Source organism: Ochotona curzoniae, unplaced genomic scaffold (assembly GCF_017591425.1).
Source record: "Ochotona curzoniae isolate NIBS_2020 unplaced genomic scaffold, NIBS_Ocur_1.0 scaffold_1037, whole genome shotgun sequence".
NCBI classification, from domain to species: Eukaryota; Metazoa; Chordata; class Mammalia; order Lagomorpha; family Ochotonidae; genus Ochotona; species Ochotona curzoniae.
In genome coordinates this window covers 3,720,677-3,742,104 of record NW_024467083.1, presented here as the reverse complement: position 1 = coordinate 3,742,104, position 21,428 = coordinate 3,720,677, and the positions used below count along the sequence as shown (strand labels likewise).

Below are 21,428 nucleotides of genomic sequence, written 5' to 3'. Positions count from 1 at the left end.
AAAAAGAGATATCTACCATCTGCTGATTTTACTTCAAATGGACAAAATAGTCAAGGCTGGGCCAGGTGAAAGCCAAGAACAAGGATCCAGTAACTCCATTATAGTGACCCGGCTTTTGGGGCCATTTCCTGCTACCTTACCTAGGTGTATTAGCAGTAAGCTGAATGGCAAGCAGGGTGAGTGAAACCAGCACTTTAATATGGGATGTGAGAGTCATAAGCAATGGCTTAACCCACTGTGCTAAGCCACAATGTGGGCCCTCTGCCTCTAGCTTTTCATTTCTAAGACCACACAGTAGTATTCCATTTCACAAAAAATATTCATCTGTTTCCAACTAGTTCTGGTCAAAATATTGTTTTTTCAGGTACAAATAATGTATAAGAAAGAATTCATTTCTCCTAAATTAGAAATCATATTTCAGTCATGTGAAACCTAAAAATAATGAGAATTGGCTCTTTGAGTTAAAGACAAGTTTGCTTGGGCCCAGCGCGGTGGCGCAAGTGGTTAAGGTCCTCACCTTGCACACCCGGGATCCCATATGGGCGCCAGTTCTATCCCAGCAGCCCCGCTTCCCTTCCAACTCCCTGCCTGTGGCCTGGGAGAGCAGTCGAGGATGGCCCAACGCTTTGGGACCCTGCACCCGCGTGGGAGGCCCAGAAGAGGCTCCTGGCTTCGGATCGGCATAGCATCGGCCGTTGTGCTCACTTGGGGAGTGAATCATTGGACGGAAGATCTTCCTCTCTGTCTCTCCTCTCTGTATTTCCGCCTTTCCAATAAAAAATAATAATAATAAAAATAAATCTTAAAAAAAAAAGATAAGTTTGTTCTATTTCCTTAAAACAGAGATATGAAAATCTTCGCAACAGGGTAATAAGATAGCTCCATGAAAGCTAATAAAAGAAAATTAGTCCCTAAGTATTCTCAGTGTAGCTCTTGGCCCCAAAAATATAGCTGCCTCTTAACATACCCCACTACATGCTCTTTAAAAAAATCTTACTGGGGCCAGCATTGTAGTGTACTTGTTTAAGCCTTTGCCTGTGATGCTGTCATCCCATATGGGTGACATTGGAAGTGTCTACTCTACTTCTGAATCAGCTTCTGCTAACGCAATTGGGAAAGCAATGGAAAACTGCCTGAGTGCATGGACCTCACATTCACATGGGAACCCCAGAAGAAGCTCCAGGCTCTTGGCTTCAGCACATTCACATGGGAGCCCCAGAAGAAGCTCCAGGCTTCTGGCTTCAGCCTGTCCCAGCCCTGGCCTATGCAGCCATTTGGGAAGTAAACTAGTGGGTGGAAGATTTCCCTTTGTGTCTCTCCTTCTCTCTCTGTAACTTTGTCTTTCAAATAATTAAATCAATAAGGAAAAGTTGAAAAAATCTTGCTGGGGCCAGTGTTTTGTCATGGTAGGTAAAGCCACTGCTTGCATTGCCAGCATTCTATATCAATGCCGGATCATGTTTAAGCTTCTCCACTTTTGATCCAGTTCCCTACTAATGACCAAGGAAAAGTAAAGTGTTTGGGCTCCTGCCACCTATGAAGGACACGCAGCTTAAGATTTTTGACAGGCCCGGCATGGTGGCCTAGTGGTTAAAGTCCTCGCCTTGAACGCACCCGGAATCCCATATGGGTGCCGGTTCTAATCCCGGCAGCTCCACTTGCCATCCAGCTCCCTGCTAGTGACCTGGGAAAGCAGTCAAGGACAGCCCGATGCTTTGGGACCCTGCACCCGTGTGGGAGACCCAGAAGAAGTTCCTTGTTCCCAGCTTCGGATTGGCGCAGTACTGGCCGTTGCGCTCACTTGGGGAGTGAATCATCGGACAGAAGATCTTCCTCTCTGTCTCTCCTCCTCTCTGTATATCTGACTTTGTAATAAAAATAAATAAATCTTAAAAAAAAAAAGAAAAGATTTTTGACTCCTGGCTTTAGCCTGGTACATTCTTTGTCATTGTGACCATCTAGGGAGTAATCCAATAAATGGGAGATCTCTCTCTCTCTCTCGCTCTCTTTCTCTCTCTTTCTCTCTCTCTCTCTAACTCTGCTTTTCAAATAAATAAATAAATCCTTTAAAAGTCTTTCTATGGGAAGCAGAAGTTGAAACATTATTGTATTAGGGGGCCTGAGAACAGTGCAGTGATTAAAAATAAACGTGTATGCATTTGAAGGAGAAATAAGGAAAGAGATATCTCATCAACTGATTCCCTCCTCAGAGACCTGAAACAGCCAAAGCTGGGTTGGCTGATCTAAAGGCAAGGTCCTGTAACTCAATATGGGTCTCTCACATGGATGACAAGACTCAAGTGCTTGAGCTATCACCTGCTGACTCCCAGGGCACACTAGCAAGAGCCAGGGATTGGGAATGGAGCTGGGGCTTGCGCCTAGCTACATTGGTATGCAATGGGGACATTTTAAGTGGCTTGTTAACTTCTGTACCAGATGTCTGCCACAAGAACTAGTGCTTTTCTCAAGAAGATAAGGATTTGACACCTCAAAAAATAGGCCCGGAAAATCTCCTAGACACAGAGACAACAGGCACAAATTCTATATCATCAAGCAACTGTTGATCACTACTTCAGAATTACGTATCACTATGTGTTGTATTGTGTTTTACTATGTACTGTTCTTTTAAGGTGGCCTAATCTTATGAGGAGATAGTCACTAATTTGTCACTAGGAAAATTAGTCTCAACAAATATCTCTTTGCCTCAAGTATAAAGCATTTAATTACCTGCATAACATTGAAAATATTGAATCAGTTTTAACTTGATCCTTTACATGAATTAAAATCGATACATAAACGGTGGTTTGAGAATCTTTGAACATAGTACTATTATTCTAATTTACATATTTTACAGTTTTACTCCTCAAGCTTTTTACCCTTATTTGTTTATATAAATTCGAGTATTGAGAATGATTCCTCTCTTTCTTATAAAACTTGTGAAAGCTTCATTTAGCTGTTTCCTGGCATTTTATTTTAAAATATTGTTTCTTTGCATAGGATTTGGAAACCCTATGAGTTCAAGTACTGGGGGATATAAGCTACCTCTCCAAGAATCAAAGAGAAAATTCCAAAGAGAAGCATCAAACAGGCAAGTTTGGGAACTTTGGTTTATATCATCTAGACACATAATTGGAAATGGGAATGAAGTCATGAGGTATCAGTAACTATAAGATATTAGTTAATTGAACCCTTCTTAATCTCACAGAGATATTTCTTAGAGGCTGTTGTCAAACTCCTGCACCAACATGACCCATGGTTGCATATTAAAAATGTACATTTTGGGGGTTGTCATTGTGGCATAGAAGGTAAAGCTGCTGCCTACAATGCTGACATCCCTTGTGGGCACCAGTTTGTGTCCCAGCTGCTCCACTTTTAATCCAGTTCCCGGGAATGGCCTGAGAAAAGCATTGGAAGCTGTCCCAAGTACTTGGGTGTATTTTACCCACATGAGAGACCCAGATGAAGCTCTGGGCTTCCAGATTTGGCACAGCCAGCACTGACTGTTGCAGCCACCTGGGGAAATTAACTAGCAGATGCAATATCTCTCTTTCCTTCTCTGTCTCTGCAATTCTAATTTTCAAAATAAGTAAATAAATGGATTGCTTCGCTTTTAAAAATTATACTTTCTGATTTCCACATTAAAGAATCATGGTCTCTGGGACTAGAATCCTTGAATCTATATTTTTCATAAGCCATGAAAACTGAAGGAGTTTTAAATTTTTATTGTTTATTATTTTTATTCATTTTTCTTCAGTGAAAGAGTGATCATGGGCAAGCTTCCATCTGCTGGAATTGGTCCAGGCCAAAACTAAGTGGCTGGAATTCAATCTTGGTCCCCACGTGGCTGGTCAAGTACTCCAGCCATCATCTGCTGCCTACTAGAATGCACATCAACAGGAAGTCGGATTGGAAGCAGAGTAGCCAGGACTCCCAAGTTTACTTCTCAGTCTACTTTAACACAAGACCCCTTCCTGAATAGGAGTATAACACGATAAAAACCAGTAGATAGGCATTCCAAGTATAAAGAAGTATATGCAAAGAAAAAAAGGCTTGAAAAGATTTCATGTGGTCAAGGATAATCAAAGTGTGGGATGTAGTCCTGGCATAATGCTGACATTGTCAAGAACTGATTTTAAGGCATCTGAATGCCATGATTAGATACCTTATCTTATTCGGTAGGACAGGTCACAAACTCATTGCTTTAATAAAATGATGGGCCAAGACCAACTATGGAGTGCTCATCTGAAGAAAGCAATCAGGAGAAGTGAGTATAGTGTTCATCAGATGTTCTGATTCTATGTAAGTTTTTGTGTGATGTCACATGATTCTCTACTTTCAACACATAATTTAAAAAATTATGTACTCTACAGCACCCTTCTGAAAATGATAACTATTTGTAGGTTAAATGTACTCCTCCAGACATCTCAATTAAAAACTTTTTTTCCTCTGGTAGGTAGTGAAGAACTATCCATGATATTTCAGCACCAAAAAACAATTTAATTAAAAAAAAAAATAGCAACATCATGTGGAATGAATTGTAGAGGGTAGGACTAACAGAGGTGCTAGAAACAGGGGTTGGACTTTTTTTTTAAAGATTTATTTTATTTTTATTGGAAAGGCAGATATACAGAGAGGAGAGACAGAGAGGAAGATCTTCCGTGAGCACAACGGCCGATGCTATGCCAGTCCGAAGCCAGGAGCCTCTTCCAGGTCTCCCACACGGGTGCAGGGCCCCAAAGCTTTGGGCTGTCCTCTACTGCTTTCCCAGGCCACAGGCAGGGAGCTGGATGGGAAGTGGGGCTTCCGGGATTAGAACTGGCACCCATATGGGATTCCGGGTGTGTAAGGCGAGGACCTTAACCACTTGCGCCATTGTGCCACCACGCTGGGCCCTATAATTAAGTTTTATTGAATGCATTTAATACAAAGGGTTAAGGACAAATTCCCGTATAGTTAGTTAGGAGATAATTAGATGCGTTTAGTGATTATAAAATTGGGAAAGGAAATTAAAAGTTAAGTGAGTTGAAGTTTGAAAACGCCTTTTGGGCCAACATTGTGGTGTAATGAGTCAGCCAGCTGCCTGTCATACCAGCATCCTATGTGGGTGCTGGTTCATGACCTGGCTGCTCCATTTACAATCCAGCTCCTTGCTAATTCACCTGGGAAAACAGAAGGTGGTCTAAACCCTTAGGGACCTGTACCAATATTGGAGACCCATGAAGTTTCTGGTTCCTGGCTTCCTCCTTGTCTAGCCTTAGTTAAGGCCATTTGGGCAATGAACCAGCAAATGGAAGAATCTCTCTTTTTCTGTAACTCTTTCTTTCAGATAAATAAATATCTTTAAAAAGGATTCGTAAAATTCTGGTTAACAGACAATTAAGCTTAAACCTCAATTTTAATTAAAAATCATTACATGATTATGTGATCTCTTTAAAAGTGTACTCTTGCTTAATTTAGAATACATAACTTGTAATTTGAGCTAAAAAGGGAAATATACCAAGTTATTCATGTATATTAAAAAGCTACATTAATTTTTTGAGCTAAGTATAGTTCACTTTGATTATATTCCCTCCAAAATCACTGTTGATACAACGTAGAATGGCTTGCTTTTCTGGTTTACTACATGTAACACATAATTTTCATTTTCAGTGTTGTTTCATCACACGAGAAGGCAGATATTTATTTATCAAACTCTATGTCCAAGTTTGGTGCATCCTGCTTGATGCAATCACCTCAAAAAGCTGGAAGTGGAAACATGGTAAGCGGAAGTCTTTCATTGTTTTCTTTCACATTTTGCCTAACTACTAAGCATTGAATGATTGTTCCTATTTTCATTGAAATACAGGTTCATTTACAAGAAGGAAGACGACAAGCACTGTCACCAGAGATCAAGATCATTAACTCCCACCAAAAATCAAATTCTAAGAATGTGGAATTTTTTTTTAGAGAAAATGAATATAAAAGGGGAACTGATTTCAGGTAAGAGTTCTTTAAAGATATGATTACACCAACAAAAATTGTTACAGGGCTTGGCACATTAGCCTAGTGGTTAAAAGTCCTTGCCTTGCACGTGCCAGGATCCTATATGGGTGCCGATTCATGTCTCAGCTGCTCCACTTCCCTTCCAGTTCTCTGTTTGTGGACTGGGAAGCAGTAGAAGATGGCCCAAAACCTTGGGACCCTGTGCCCACGTGGAAGACCTGGAAGAAGCTTCTGGTGACTGGCTTCTAATCAGCTCATCTCCAGTCATTGTGGCCACTTAGAGAGTGAACTAGTGGATGGGATATCCTTCTTTCTGACTTTCCAATAAAAATAAATAAATAAATTTTAAAAATCTAGAAAGACAAAACGACAACAACAACAAAAACTTGGTACAAAGAAATTCAGCATTCTTTTTTCCTTGGTTCATTTTAAAGAATACAGCCTAACTTTCCAGCCATTGAAATAGTAAACTACTGATGAACTAAGCTCCTTAAGGTTTTCATAGCATTAGCTATTTCGATTTTTTGAAAACTTATTCAGTGATACTAATTTATTATAAAATGTTATATTGAGAAGATATACTTATTTTTCCTGATTTTAGCATAGTATATTGATCATGCAAAATATAAAGTCACTTGAAAACTACAAATTATGTCAGCAGTTTTGCAAAAGTTCAAGTTGTATTTCAACCACTGGATTATTTCACATTTTTAGAAGGAAAGCTATAGTACTTTCTCTGTCCTTGAATATTAAATACCTCTTTACAGTTTTTTAAAATATTACCTTCCAGTATGCTTAAAGAAATACATAAAAGAGACTTGATCCTACCTTTAGGTTCATTTTTCCCCACACAGACTTCCTAATAATCTCACAATGATCTTCAAATGTATTTTATATTACACAAGTGGTGTGTTTTAATCATAAGCAACATTCCTTTCTAAAATCATTTTTTTGATTCAAAAAAATTTTAAAGAATTTTTGTTATCCAAAGTTTGGGTTTTTTTTTAAGATAAGTTTATTTGAAAGGCGTATTTTACAGACTTAGGAGAGACAGAGAGGTCTTCCATCCACTGGTTTACTCCAATGGTCAGAATGGCCAGAGCAGAACTGATCTGAAGCTGGGAGCCAGGGACTGCTTCTGGGTCTCCCACATGGGTGTAGAGTCCCAGGGCCTTGGGTGATCTTTCACTGCTTTCCCAGGCCATAAACAAAGAATTCTATTGGAAGTGAAGCAGATAGAACACAAATTACCACTCATATGGGATCCTGTTGCTGCAGGCAGAGGTTTAGTCTGATATACCACCAAGCTGGCACCAAAGCATTTGAGAAATGTACCCTAACAGCTGAGCCAGGCTGAAGCTGGGAGCCTGGGACTCAATCTGGGTCTCCCATTTGGGTGACAAGGATCTAAGCTCTTCAGCCATCACTGTTTGTCCCCTGGGTGCACATTAACAGGAAGCTGTATCAGAAGCAGAGCCAGGGCTCTAACCCTGACACTCTGTTATGGAATGTGATTGTCTCAACCCATCTTCTATCTGCTTAACTAACTGCCATAATGATGAAGATGATGATTATATCAAAAGAATTGTGTATTTTAAAATAAATTGTTACAAAAATAGTGATTTTTTTTCCATCTGCTTTTTCTTTCACTAGTTATTCCAATGATGAAGCTGATGAAATGAAGTGTTTCCTGGGAATATTTGATGGTATTTTCTAGAACAAAAAGTACTTCTTGTATTAATAAGAAAAAGTATAAATACAAATAATCACAACAGATACTTTCTATTTTTAAAAAGTAGCTTATAATTTTTCAGATGTTTTCTTTTGAACTTGATGTTTGTTTGCTTTAGCAATAAAATATACAGATGGATTTATTTTCCCCTTATGACTTCTTGAAAGTGACTTCTACAGTAGCTTTGTTTCAATAATATGATAATTAAGTTTCACTTAGTAATAATTGCTTAGTTAATTAATTTGATTTTCATTGGATTTTGGCAGTGATTAATTTAAATTTTCAGTTTTGTATTCTCTTAACTATAAAAAGCTATTCTCTGAAGGCAAAGTAATGTTGAGCCAGTGAATCTATTATATGAATTGTTCACGAGTATTATCATTGAGGATTTTGTTATATTATTTACTATATTTGATACTTAAGGAATCCAATGACTATTTGAACCTACTGTTGTCCAATTTGGAGCAACAATAAATGGAACATTAATCAGTGTAGATTACTTTTATTTAGCTTGTCTTTCAATGTTATGAATACTAAAATTGTTAGCTTTTATTGGAGCTGTTTTATCTTATTTTCTGAAGAATTACATCTCATACTGACTTCTTGACAGGTAGTATATAGGCACCCTAAGCAGTGTTGATTTTTAAATTTATTTGCTGTATGGGTTCCATATGAACTTCAATTTGTAAAGCTGCAACAAGTGGGTACTTCAGAAAGTTTATGAGAAAATGGAATTAAAGTTAGATTTACTTCAATGCAAAAATTTCTTTAAAACCAAGCACAGTTTTTCACAATCTACATTTCCCATGGAATTTGTCAAGTACCCTTGTACCTGCAAAGCACAAAAAACTTGAAGTTATCCCAGTTATATTAGAATACATTGGAGCAGTGTGCCTCAAGTCTCAGGATACACTGGAGTCACATGAAGGATTTGTTTAAAAACAAGTTGTTTGATGCTATACCTGGAGGTTCTGCTTGGTAGGTCTGGAGCGGACTTAAAGAATGAGCATTTCTAACAGATAATGCTGGCTGAGGGACCACACTTTGACTATCACTGCAACAGAGGTTTAAAGAGGGGGAATACAATTCTAGCCAGGAAGATCAATGAAGCCTTTATGAGAGGTTAAAATATGAGCTGAATCTTGAAAGATGAATGTGATTATGGAGACAGAGATGTGAAAAAAAATGGAAAGAACAGCCTGAACAAAGGCCCAAAGGCATCTACTTGTGGAATAATTAAAATTCCTTTAAACAGCTTAATATTATAGCTGTTGGAAATGTTTCTCAAGGCCAAACCTTGGGAGGCTTCTGATGCTAAGCTTAGAAACATAAGGAGTATTTTCTAAACTAGTATTTCCCAAACTTGCTTGGTTATAAGAAAAATATGGATAATTATATTAAATATATGAATACGAGTAGTTCATCTGACGTTTTCTGATTGAGTATCACTAATGGAGGAGCCTTAGAAATTTGGTAGTTACAGCAAATATTCTGGTAGTTCTTTTGGTCATGTCAATTGGAAAAACACTTGAGTAGATAATAGATTCACTTCCTGAGTAATCAAAATAAATGACAGCTGATAGAGTTGTCATAAACATGCCTCACTTTGAGTAAATGTCTACCTGGAAAATGCTATGTACATTCAATAAATATAACCAAAAGCCTGATGTTATATATAAAAGAGTCCAGTTGCTGGTTGTTCTTTTCACAGTGTGAATAATAACTTAGTTTTCCTGTTTTTAAGTTTTTAAATATATTGGATTTATTGATTCATATAGACCAAGTCATACAACAGAACTTTTCACAGAAATCTGTGTTAACTTAGTTAAAACGTTTTCTCAAAAAGTTCCTTAGTAGGCTTCTTGTTTTCTTGGCTTTATAACATCTAAATTGTAGATGTATAGTGAAATTTAATGAGCTGATGTATGGAAAGATTTTAGTTAAGGATGGATGCATAACATATTTCAATAGGTGGTAGCCATTTGTACCAGAAAGAAATGCTTATGTGCACTTAAATGACCCATTGAAAAGGGGAGAAGTAATACAGTGTTCATTTGTATGATCTGAGTTCCAAAAGCACTTGGCAAGCTGCTAACTTTCTACACACATCATCATCAACCACAAGGTTTATGCAAGATCTCCTACCTGTGATGCTTTCTCATGCTTTCAGCAGATCTTCCTACTCTATCACCTGTAGTAACAATCTTATCTATCAACAAATAAACTGTTTGTTGGTGTATGATCAGAGAAGTATATGCATATTATTATGACTTTAAAATGTAATTAGAAAATAAATCTTTGTGAGTTTTGTCTTCTAAATCCATTTATAAATGTGCCCATTTTATTCTTGTTAGAATCATGCAGAGTCTCTTACCATAAGCCAGTTTCTAGAAAACATCCTGATCAAGCTCAGCAGAGGGACCTTTGAAGTGCTCTTTGAAAACCTCTCACCTGAGAGTCATGTGGATAACATTAAGGCTAGATAATAACAGGTGTCTGTGCATAAGACTTTTTATAGGAATTGGTAAGGTATCAGTGAGAAGAAAGTTCAGGCTCAGCTAAACTTAGCATTTCTTATTATTTGTCATTTCAATTCCTGGATACTCAAAGTTTGACTGTAAGACAAAATATAGGAAACTCCTGGGAGCTGGTTAGAAGCTCAGTGTCTGAGACCTCACTTGGGCCCTCTGAAGCAGGATCTGCATTTTAACAAGACCCCCAGATGCTTATACACACATTAAGTATGAAACACACTTCTTTCAAGTGGCAAAGAAAGGAGACTATATCAGAATTTTAAGGGAATCCATTCCAGAAGACAAGTTTGTAAGAGTAATGATGATTACTTGGTTTTCTGCACATGTATTTCCTATTTAAAATACAGTATGGTGATATAGCTCTTGTTTAATTGCCTTTCAGTATAGGTTTTTTCTTCACCAACTGTGTAAATTATCTTTATAAGTCTCATGTATCAACTGGATATTGTTTATGTAGCTTGAGAGGCACTTAGACTCTGTAGAGTTTTGTTTTAATTAACATAATAAAAGCAGATAATTCAAAAAGAGCAATCTTTTTTTTTTCCAATTTGGAAACCTTTCTGTAAACTAGCATGCCTTAAAAAGTCTTATAAGCAAAACCAAATAAACAGTAACAAAAACCCTTCATAGTATTCTGTTCTGAAAGATTTAGAAAAAATGTATATCAGCCTGCACTTACATATTTACACGTTGTAGCTATAATTTTTTTAAGTAATTTAAGTTATGCTGACATTAGCATTTTTCCTAAAGTACTTCTTTATGACAATAGATGGATTCACTCCTTTGGGAGCTGTACATGTAATCCACATAATAAAGCCATCTTTAAAGAAATTTCTGTATTGATCAGTTTGGAAACTTAGGACTTTAAACAAAGATTTTTAAACGTCATTTGAAAAGCAGAGTTAGAGAGGGATAAAGAAAGAGAGCTTCCACCTGCTCATTTGCTCCTGAAATGGCTACAGGTGGCAGACTGAAGGCAAGAGCCTAGAATTCCATCCAGGTCTCTCATAGGTGGTAGGGATCCAAGCATTTGGCTCATCTTCCACTGCTTTCCCAGGTGCACTGGCAGGGAGCTGAATCAGAAGAGGAGCAGCTGGGACTTGAACAGGTGCTGATATGGGATGCTAGTATTGCAGGCAGTGGTTTAACCTTCTGTACCGCAGCTCAGGCCCTGAAACTTAAAACTTTTACCATTGGAAATTACAAACATCATTTACTCTTAAAGTTTTTTCTTTCTTTTCTTTTTTTTTTTAAATCTATTTAGAAGGCAGAGTGATATCTACTGTTTCTTTTTTAAATTTTTTAAAATTATTTTTGACAATCTTTACATAGTTAACTAGGGTAAAAAGGTTCAAGGGCTATAGGAAAGTGGGTAAGACTATTATTTCCATATTGTTTCCTTCATGTTTAAAGGGGGGTATTAAGGGAGAAGGCCCACCCAATTTCCCACCCTCCCCAGGTCCCGGGATATCTACTGTTTCATTCCCCAAATGCCAGCAACAACTGGGACTAGGTCAGAAGCCAGGAGCTGAGGACTCCATCCTGGAGTCTCCATCCTGAAGACCAGGATGCATCTGCTGCAGCTCAGGACACACATTTGCAAGAAGTTGTATTGGAATCTGAGGTAGGACTCAAGTCCAGGCACTTCATAGGGTTACAGGTGTCCCAAGAGCAGCTTAAGCCATGATACCACAGAAGTATATTGTTGCTGTCTATCTATCTATCTATCCCTCTATATTAAAGATGTATTATTTCTTGTCATTGGAAAGCACATTTACAGAGAAAGGAGGAGAGGCAGAGAGAGAGAATCTTCTGCCCACTGGCACATTCTTCAGATGGCCACAACAGCCAAAGCTGGGCTCAACTGAAGCCAGGAGTTTTTTTCATGTCTAGCCCATGGGCACAGGAGTGAAACACTTGAACCATCCTTTGCTGCTTTCCCAGGCCACAAGCAGGGGACTGGTTTGGAAGTGGAGTACCCGCAACTTGAGCCAGTTCCCACAAGGGATGCTGACACTTGCAGGCAGAGGATTAGCTTGATATATGTATTTTTGAGATAGGAGGGAAATCTAATTATGCAGTGAAAGAACCTTAGAGATTCTAGTTCAGAACTTCATCTTAAAACTGAGCTCCCCACCCCAAATATTTTATTACTTGCCCATAATTTTTCAGCAAATACTTGGTAGAGCCATAACTGGAATCCAGGTTGGTTCCCTGCTTTTTCTATTCCAGTTCCTCTAGTTTTATACCTCAGCATTCACTTTTATTAAATTTTTATCTTTTATTAAGAAATGAAAAGTGTATCTAATATTTTTTCTTTCTCCAGTGTATTAATAAATCTTTCCTAGCTATGAATAATAATACCTCAGCTCTAAATACAGTTTGTCTCCTAGTTGCTGTTACTTTCTGCCTTTGAAATGCTGCAGATGATCCATGTTAACAGTGATTAAAAAGTACACTAAAACTACATGGGTCTTTAGGATTACCAAATGCTTCAAAAAATTAACATTATAGCCATCAGATTATATAGCCAATATCTGTTTTATTTATAATTCCATCAGCAATGGAGTAGGACACCTTTTTTGTCACCAGAAGTTGTTGATTTCTGGATGTAAGCCATTCTCATGGGTAGGACCTAATCTACATAAGATTTAGTTTCTGGACTTCTTAATGGACAACACATAGATATTGTCAAACTTTGCCAAAAGAAAAGCTGCAGAATTCTTTTGAGTATTGGGGTATAAAAGCAATGAGGTTGGAGAATGGAGTAAATGTAGAAAGGCATAAGAAGTTAATTACATAGTTGATATTTACATACAAATTTGTGCTGAAAGGTTATTTAAAACCAAGCACTTATCAATGGCATATGAAATAATTTTAAATATTAAATATTAGAAAAATAGTTAGAAGATCATCCATTATGGAAAATTAAAGTATTTCTTACATGTATTTAAAATGTAGTTTTATATGGAAAACAAACAAAAAATAGCTCATTTATAATGGAATATTCTTTGCTATATTAACTAATATTGCTTATTGTTTTATTTTTTGTTTTCATTTTCCTGGGAACTAGGAACTAGTCATTCATCAAGAAAGAATTGACATATCCTTGTTTTTCATTTTTAATTAACTTAAAAATATGGGCTAAACTTGAAACAAAAGAATTGAAAAAAACAGCTGATGTGTCAAAGTCACAGTTTTTCTATCTTTGACACTAAAGATTCTCTAGATTGGGGGAAAAGGAAAAATGTCAGAAAAAAATAGCTTAAGTGCTAATACCTGACAGTCTATGCCCAGGTTTCTTCTGTTCTTATTTTGAAGTTAAGATAGCAGACAAGTTTGAGGAATAGTACAACACTCTCCTTTTGGAGACCTAAGAGCAAAAGGAATGTCACTTTCCCTATTTGGTGTGAGAAGGTGGGGACAGTCCCAGAGTCCATCCTGTGCTGAAGACACAGAGAGGGCAAGGTAGTATGTTAGGCTTAACAGGGGCGCTGAAATAGCCTGTGAGAGTCCCTCTGTGCCTCGGAGAACATGGGCAGGAGCAGGATGATTTTGCCATTAGCCTGAGGAGAGTAGAGGGATGGGGCAGGGCCTTAAGTGCCCCTGTTCATTCCCTCACTTTCCCTGAAGTCACAGAAGCTAGTGTCCAATGCGAGGCGACCCAGATACAATCCCAAGACACAATCATCTGAATGCTGCAATTCCAAGGGTTGGTATCCCCCAAAAATCAAAATCCCTGAAGTCTAAATACCTTAAAAGTCAGGTAATATTATGAAATAACTTTTTTAAAACAAATTGACTGTAAGATTTGGGGAGGGGCAGCCTCTTGGCATAGTAGAGACTAAGCTTCTGTCTGTGGTGCAGTTAGCCCAAATCAGTGTCAGCTTGTGTCCTGAGTGCTCCACTTCTGATCCAGCTGCCTGCTAACGACCTGAGAAAACAGCAGAGAATGGGCCAAAGTCTTGGGACCATACACCCACAGTTTTGGTGCTGTGACTCAGATTGAACTCCGGTGCTACATGGATCCAGCTCAAATTCGACTTCACCCAGCATCGGATTGGATCATCTCGTCGGATGGTGAGCAAGCAGACTGGACTGCTCTAAATTCTGCCTTTTAAAAAATATATATATTTATTTTAGTGCAAAGTCAGATATACAGAGAGGAGGAGAGACAGAAAGGAAGACCTTCCATCTGATGATTCACTCCCCAAGTGGCTACAATGGATGGAGCTGAGCCAATCTGAAGCCAGGAGCCAGGAGCATCTTCTGGGTCTCCAACATAGGTGCAGGGTCTCAAGGCCTTTGGCCATCCTCTATTGCTTTCTCATGCTGCGAGCGGGGAGCTGGATGGTAAGCAGGGCTGCCAGGATTAGAATCGGTGCCCATATGGGATCCCTCTGCATTAAAGGAGAGGACTTCAGCCACTAGGCTACCATGCTGGGGCCCTCTAACTTCGGCTTTTCAGAGACCCTTGTTCTCTTCCATTAGCCACTTGCTCTCAGAAACCCCAGCTTCCTGTCAGTCATTTTTTCGTGGTTGCCAGGCTTCCTGACAAGGCTAGAATAATCCCTAGAACAGAGATTACTTTTCCTTTCAGCTCTGGGAATGTTGGTTCTGTCGAACAGCATTTCCTTTCGTGGAGCAGGCCTGTTGCATGAGGCCAGGGAAGGTCTTGGAGCAATTCTGAAATTCAGGCCAGGGATACAATCTGGCATCTTTCAGAGGGTTCCCTCATGGGACCCCCAGTCTCCAACATCCCAGTAGGGTGTCAAGCTGAAATCTGTACTCTCCTCTTGCTTCCATAGAGATCAGTTTGTCGATGAGACAGGGCAAAGCCATGAGTTGTGTGCTGTATGCCTCAGTGAATCCTTGATTTGCCCCCAGGCCCTGACAAGTCCTCCATTTCTTTCTCTACTTATTGCTCCTCTAAATTCTCTCTATACTGCCAAAAACTCAGTTTCTACAAATTCCGATTCCTGGCCACACTAAGCAGCGTTTGCTAGCTTTCTCGTGAGTTCTGTGTTGAAGCTTTTTGCAGACAGGCTTGCTTTGCCTCTAGGCTCCTCAGTAGGTAAGATTGTCACACTGCCTCATCTTTGGAGACAGGCCCTCCAGTAAGATCTCTAGTATCTATTTTCCTTCTTTCTTAAATGTGTTTCTGGGTCTCCTTTATCAGGTCTTTTCCATGCACCCATGTCTCAAAGGAAGCGTACTGGGGAGAATTTTTATTCTCACCAAACTTCTTTATCTCTACACCTGCCTAGTCACTACCTAAGCAGTAGCCAGGATGGCATCTTCTCTCCAAACTCTAGCTCCCAACACCTTTGCTAAGACTTGCTGGGAAGGCTTATTGTTAAAATCGGGCTTGTTGTCAACTCAAGCTTAGGACAAGCATTTCCCTTCAGGTGCAGAGCGACCATATGTATTTGACCAGGAAGAGACCCAGTTCTAGCATGCCACTGGTAAACAGAACTGATCGCTCTCTGCACATACTGTTCTGACAAATACATATCCTAAGACCATCCAGGCCCGCTAAAATCTTGGTCACATCTTCAAGTTGGTGGCACAAGAATTGCCCAGCCATTTCCTAACTGGTTGAGGGACCTCCAATGGGAAACTGCAGGCTCCCATCCAACAAGGAGGGGTCAGAGAATGCTTAAAAACCCAAGCTCCTTCCTCAAACCTTTCATTTCTCTCCCTCTCTCCTTTCATGAGGCATCCCATCTCCCAATTCTCTCCCTGGAGGTGCTTTCCCCTTTCCTCTTCTTTCTGCATTTACCTGATCACTTCACAAGCAAAATTTGTCTTCTACAACCGATTCCCAGCTTTTTATTTCTATACTAAACTGAGGAAAGAACCACTGAGATTTTCTGGTAACCGCACCCTCATCTTTCCTTCCCTGTGGGCTGCAGGGCTTGTCTGCACTCTGCGGCCAGGGGGAGAGTTTTCAGAGACCCTCACTCAGGAGAGACGCTTCTGTTTTTATCCCCTCATCTAAAAGAGACAGTCCATCTACTTTAGACATTTTGGGGGGATACAACCTTAGACATGGGAGATTCCTCTGATCCTCCAGAGTTTAAAGAAAAGATTCTGCACCACAGCATGGCCTGCTTACAAGCCAGAGGTTGGAGAGACTCAACCTAAATGGACTTTCTTTGCATAGCTAATGATTGTATGGACTTAGCTGCTGAGCCAGCCCTGCCTCTGTGAGGACTGGACAACAGCCTATCTGTGATAAACTTTGGCCTTTCCCTGTTCTGTCTTGCTTTCAGCCAAAGTCTGTGCCTCACCCATGCAGGACTGTCAGGTATGTCTAGCAGGAGGTGGGAGCTAATCCTCCTCGTGAACCTTTTCCCTCTCTGCAGCTGATGCTTGCACTTTCCTTTGGCGCTTGACTGTAGGAGTATAGGATTCTCTACCTCTTTGTCTCAGGATGTATCTGTCAGAAAGAATGGGCTCACGTGAAGAGTCAAGGTTCTTCTGTGCTATTGTAACTGATTTAAAGAGTGAGTGTTTTCATGTGTCTTGAGAATTTTTGTGCATTTTTCTGTTACTGTTAGTGAGATCTGGCCCATAGTGTTTGTTAAAATGCACAGTTAAATGTATTTGATTTTGACCAAGTGATTTGGACCTCTGATAATTCTTCAAAGTTCTAAATCAAGTCTCCTGATTTTTGGATTTCCAGTTGGATCTCTGGAATTCTTAAACAATGAGACTTAACTTGAATGAGATAACAATCATTTGAGTTAGATCATGCAAAGTACATTGTAAGCTTACAAAATTATGCCAAATATATGTATACTACTGTTATTGTTTTTTAACCTGGAGCTGTTATATAAACAGGAGGAGGTTTTGTATATACATGCTTTTATGTTATTCTACCAAAGTGAATGAATACAAATTGGTTCAGAAAATTATGTTAATCCAAATGTCTGTCAATTCACGTAGTTACATGGATCTTTGGCACATTTTCAAAGTTGCTAACATAAATGAGTGCCTTTGTTTGCTAGTCAGGAGGTGTTCTTACTCTGTAAAATTGTTCCAACTTTGGGATAATTCTGTGTGCTAACTCTTATTCAAGGCTTTTATTTTCATTTTGCTGACAAACCAGAGACATAGTTTTTGTATCCTATTGAGGTAATCTTTGTTCTCTGTCTCCATACGTTCTCATTGTTTACAAACAGATACGTTTGTTTAAATTTGCATTTGTTATATAAGTAACTTTATGTCACTGAGAAAACCTGGTCCATATTTTGTAAACCTGATGTTGGCATTCTTGTCTGGCATTCAGAAACTCAAAAGTTCCAAATACTGTGCTATTTTCCATCTGGGGTCTCCAGGAGATATCAAAGGATATTTCCTATCTGTAGAGGCAGCAACTAATCGGGCTATTTAGATTCTATTACAGATATTGTCAAGATGCAAAGTGGTGCTGAATTTTGAGTTACAGTATTATAAATGCTGCTGATACAAATGTCCAAGAATTACAAAATCTAATGATCTTGTTGTTTTCTTAATAGAAAATGCTCTAAGGCCTAAAGAGTACAAGTGTTTATAAAATCCTACAGGTTGTTTCTAAAAAAACTGTATGGAGTAATCAGATGCCTCCCATTGTTCAATTAGCTTTATAATTCTAAGTGTGACTATTTCTTCTTCTAAGTTCCTTTTTTGTTCAATATTCTCCAATAGAGAAAGCATGGCTAATTCAGGTTACTCAGAGCAAGATGTATTTCTAGATGACTGGTAATTTTCAAAACATTTAAAAATTTTAAGAAGCTAATACTAAAACCCCTTTGTTGTCCTGTAATATATGTTGTGTTCTATGTGTACATATTATATGTCTGTGTGGCAGTTAGTAAGAGCTTGTTTTAATTGACTTATAGAGTGTGCATAAATTAAGATTGCTAAATTCACGCACACACAAAACAGATTTATCATTTCCCCCAACTCCATAACATACAGTCCTATCTGATTTTTTTACACCTCTCACCTGGGAGTATGTTATTGTTTTGAAGAAAAGGCTCAATGTTAAACATAAATCTTTACTGAAAGAATTTGATAACGATCTTATAAAACTAGGACACAATGAAGATACTGTTGAAGTTCTATTTTTATCCTTAAATTAAAGTTTAAAGAAATGAAAGGGATTAGCAGTTATTATTAAATTTTTATGTTAAAAATTATGAACTTTCAATATATAAATTTCAAGTTTTCCCCAACAGGCTTTATTGCTTCCTCTGTCTTTTCATTTTCCTGTGCTGTCCATCAACCAACAGTTTCCTATCCTTCTGGGATTTTCCTTAATTTCTGTTTGTATTACAGTGTCATATTTCTTTTATTTTAAGTGATTTTAATTTCATTTTTAATATATAGTGAGAACACAGTGTAATAAATTCATTTCACTACTTTCCACTCTCAAAATAACTTTATCCTTTGAAATTTTTACCTTCTAAAGTAAGTCAAGCACTTTAGAATCTACACAGAAATATTCTCTTTCCTCTTGGAATTTTCTGCATTTGTACAAAAAAGTTTCATATTCCATATATCTTTTAAACATAGTAGTGCCTAGTAAAACACAATATGTAGTGTAATAAAATACTTTCCCACTTGTATGAAACTTGTATAGTTCTGTTGACAAAATTATGTAAGTTATGACTTCATGTATGCTTTTAAGTGATAAGATTCTTTTTTAATAATAAAAATACTTGTATTTTTTCTTATTATGAAAGTAGTACGTGGTTATTTATAATACTTATGCCTTTAAAAATACTCTCAAATTATATATATGTATATATACAATGTATATATGCATAAATACAAAACAGTACTAGGTGAAAAATGTAAGAAGCCAGATACATTGCTACCTAAGTAAATTAAAAATATCTATATTAGAAACAAAAATACACTTTATAATTATATTAGCAGTTTCCAGAGGGACAGAGCCTATTCAAATGGCATTTATAATTAACTATCACAGTAAGAATACATACAAACTATAAGATTTATAGAATGCATTAGAATAGTTATCAGTGAATGGGTGTTTCAGGTGAGTAATTGGGAGATATTGCTGAGAAATTGATATAAGAGAGAATAAAAGAGTGCATTTCAGATATTAAAGAATTGTATAAAAGCCTTAAAATCCACCTTAATCTCACTACTTGATGATAATCACAGGTAATATATTTTGGCATATATCACTCTGCCTTTCAAATCAATCAATACATCTATTTAAAATTAAAAGCAAATTTTCAATCCTGAAAAAAGTTTTGTTATTAATGGTGAAACCTGAGTGTGAATTTTCTGTTTTTCAACTTCATTCCTAAAGTGTCATTCAATTTTTCTTAGTTTCAGATTTCATTGGCAACTTTTTTGTCCAAAATAGATGAATGGATTTTCAAATACAGTAACCAAATCAGAGAATAGTTCCAGCGCTGTTGCTGGAGCAGCCTGGAAGGGGGCTCTGAGTCAAGCTGTTGAACCATTAGACCCGGGTTTGCTCATTCTCATGTACTATAGGATCTTAGAGTATTCCTTCAATCCCCTAAGTCTCATTTGGCACAACTGCTATATGAGAATGAGGATATGCACTTGGCTGCATCTCTAGGCCCTGGAGCAAATGTTTCAACAAATACTTGTTAACGAGTTAATTCTTGGCAGCAATTTAGGAATGATGAATATTAAGCCTAGAACCTAGAAAATACTAAGTGAAAGCACTTGTCATTATTAAGATAAACTATATGGAGACATTGTAGAGGACAGATGGAAAGGCTCCTAAACCATTCTTTACTGTAGTTAGAAATGAACTTGGAAGATTAGGATATTAGCTATAGTTAGAAAAACAAAAGTTACCTCAAATCTGGAAACTTTCATAGTGTTAGAGTTTCTTTATATCAGTGTATTGAAAAGAAATATATACCACCTCACAACCTTCAGGATGACTACCAAGTATCATATGTCCTCTCAGATATGGGACAAACTTCATGCAAAATATAAAACAAACAGAAATTCTTGCGAATTCTCTGTAGTTTGGTATGCTTAGGCCTAGGAATTAAGCAGGCCGTAGCAAGCAGAGAGCAGGTGTGAGGCTTCTTCCTGAGGTTGGACACCCTTTCCTCACAGGGCTGCCCCTGGAGCCTTACCAAATGCATGGGAACTCCCAAGCTCTGAACTGGCCACTTGCCTGGGGTAACTGGTGATGAACGTATGGAAGAATTGTGCCTGCACTGGGGTGTCGGAGCAGCCATTGCAGTAGATTGATGGCTAATCTGAGGATAAGGGGAAGGTGAAGCACCTGTAATCCGTGGAATCACTAGGGTAAACAACAAGACTGTTAATTATGTTCTGGTGTCTCTACAATCTTTCCTTCGCCTTTTCTTTTTTTTTTAAATAAGATCCTCAGATCTTTGTAATGACATTTGGAAAGAAGCTTAATAAAATCCACTGATTATACACACGTATCAGAGACTACAACCCTCTCCACTGTGCCAGTTGCTCATGCACCAGAAAGGGACATTCAGACACAGCCTGTTCGTCTGACAGGGCTAATGGGTCATTATTAGCAAATCGGCATCCAGTACTCCAGAAGGAAATGAGCTGGCTTCCCATTATTTATTTTTCATAAGTGCCTCCAGTTTGTCTTGCATCTAACAGCAGGAGACAATTACCCTATCATCCTTTCCTACATTTTCCAAACATATCTTAAATGACTTTAAATGGTAAATGGGATATTTCTGTTGACACTGAAGTAGACACATGGGCGGTCTTAAAGGACCATTAATAGGAAATGGGTGGGATTCAGGTTAGACACATGCCAAGGGCATTTAATGCTTTTGTTTTCTATGCATTTCTGTTGAGCAAGAATGACCAGCTAGGAAAGTGGAGATGGGTTGGGAGTGGGGGCGAAGGGGAAGGAGTATGTGATCATCGCAGGAACTGAGCCAAGTTTGTAATGCTCTTACTACGTTTGGATCAGGCACTCGGGGTGAGCAAACAGTCCCAATCCACTGGTTCTCCCCTTTATGGAATACTTTAAAAAGGGAATGTGTTACTTATAAAAGGAAAAATAAATCCTTCTCCACTTGCCCACGAGTATTCCACGCCACTCTCCCCTTCAGTTAGGACAACCTGAGGGAAACTGGAGGGGCCCTTCCCAGCTGGACACTTGCCCTGACCACCCA

At 38.3% G+C, this 21,428-nt stretch overlaps 1 protein-coding gene across 1 annotated transcript in view; it reads left to right on the top strand.

Moving 5' to 3' along the window:
* The window catches only part of HFM1 (helicase for meiosis 1), a 117,998-nt gene that overhangs the window by 77,898 nt on the left and 18,672 nt on the right, over positions 1–21,428 (top strand). Inside the window, 3 exon segments of the mRNA XM_040999009.1 lie at positions 2,998–3,088; positions 5,650–5,758; positions 5,846–5,979. Of these exon segments, the coding sequence (XP_040854943.1) occupies positions 2,998–3,088; positions 5,650–5,758; positions 5,846–5,979 (334 nt within the window).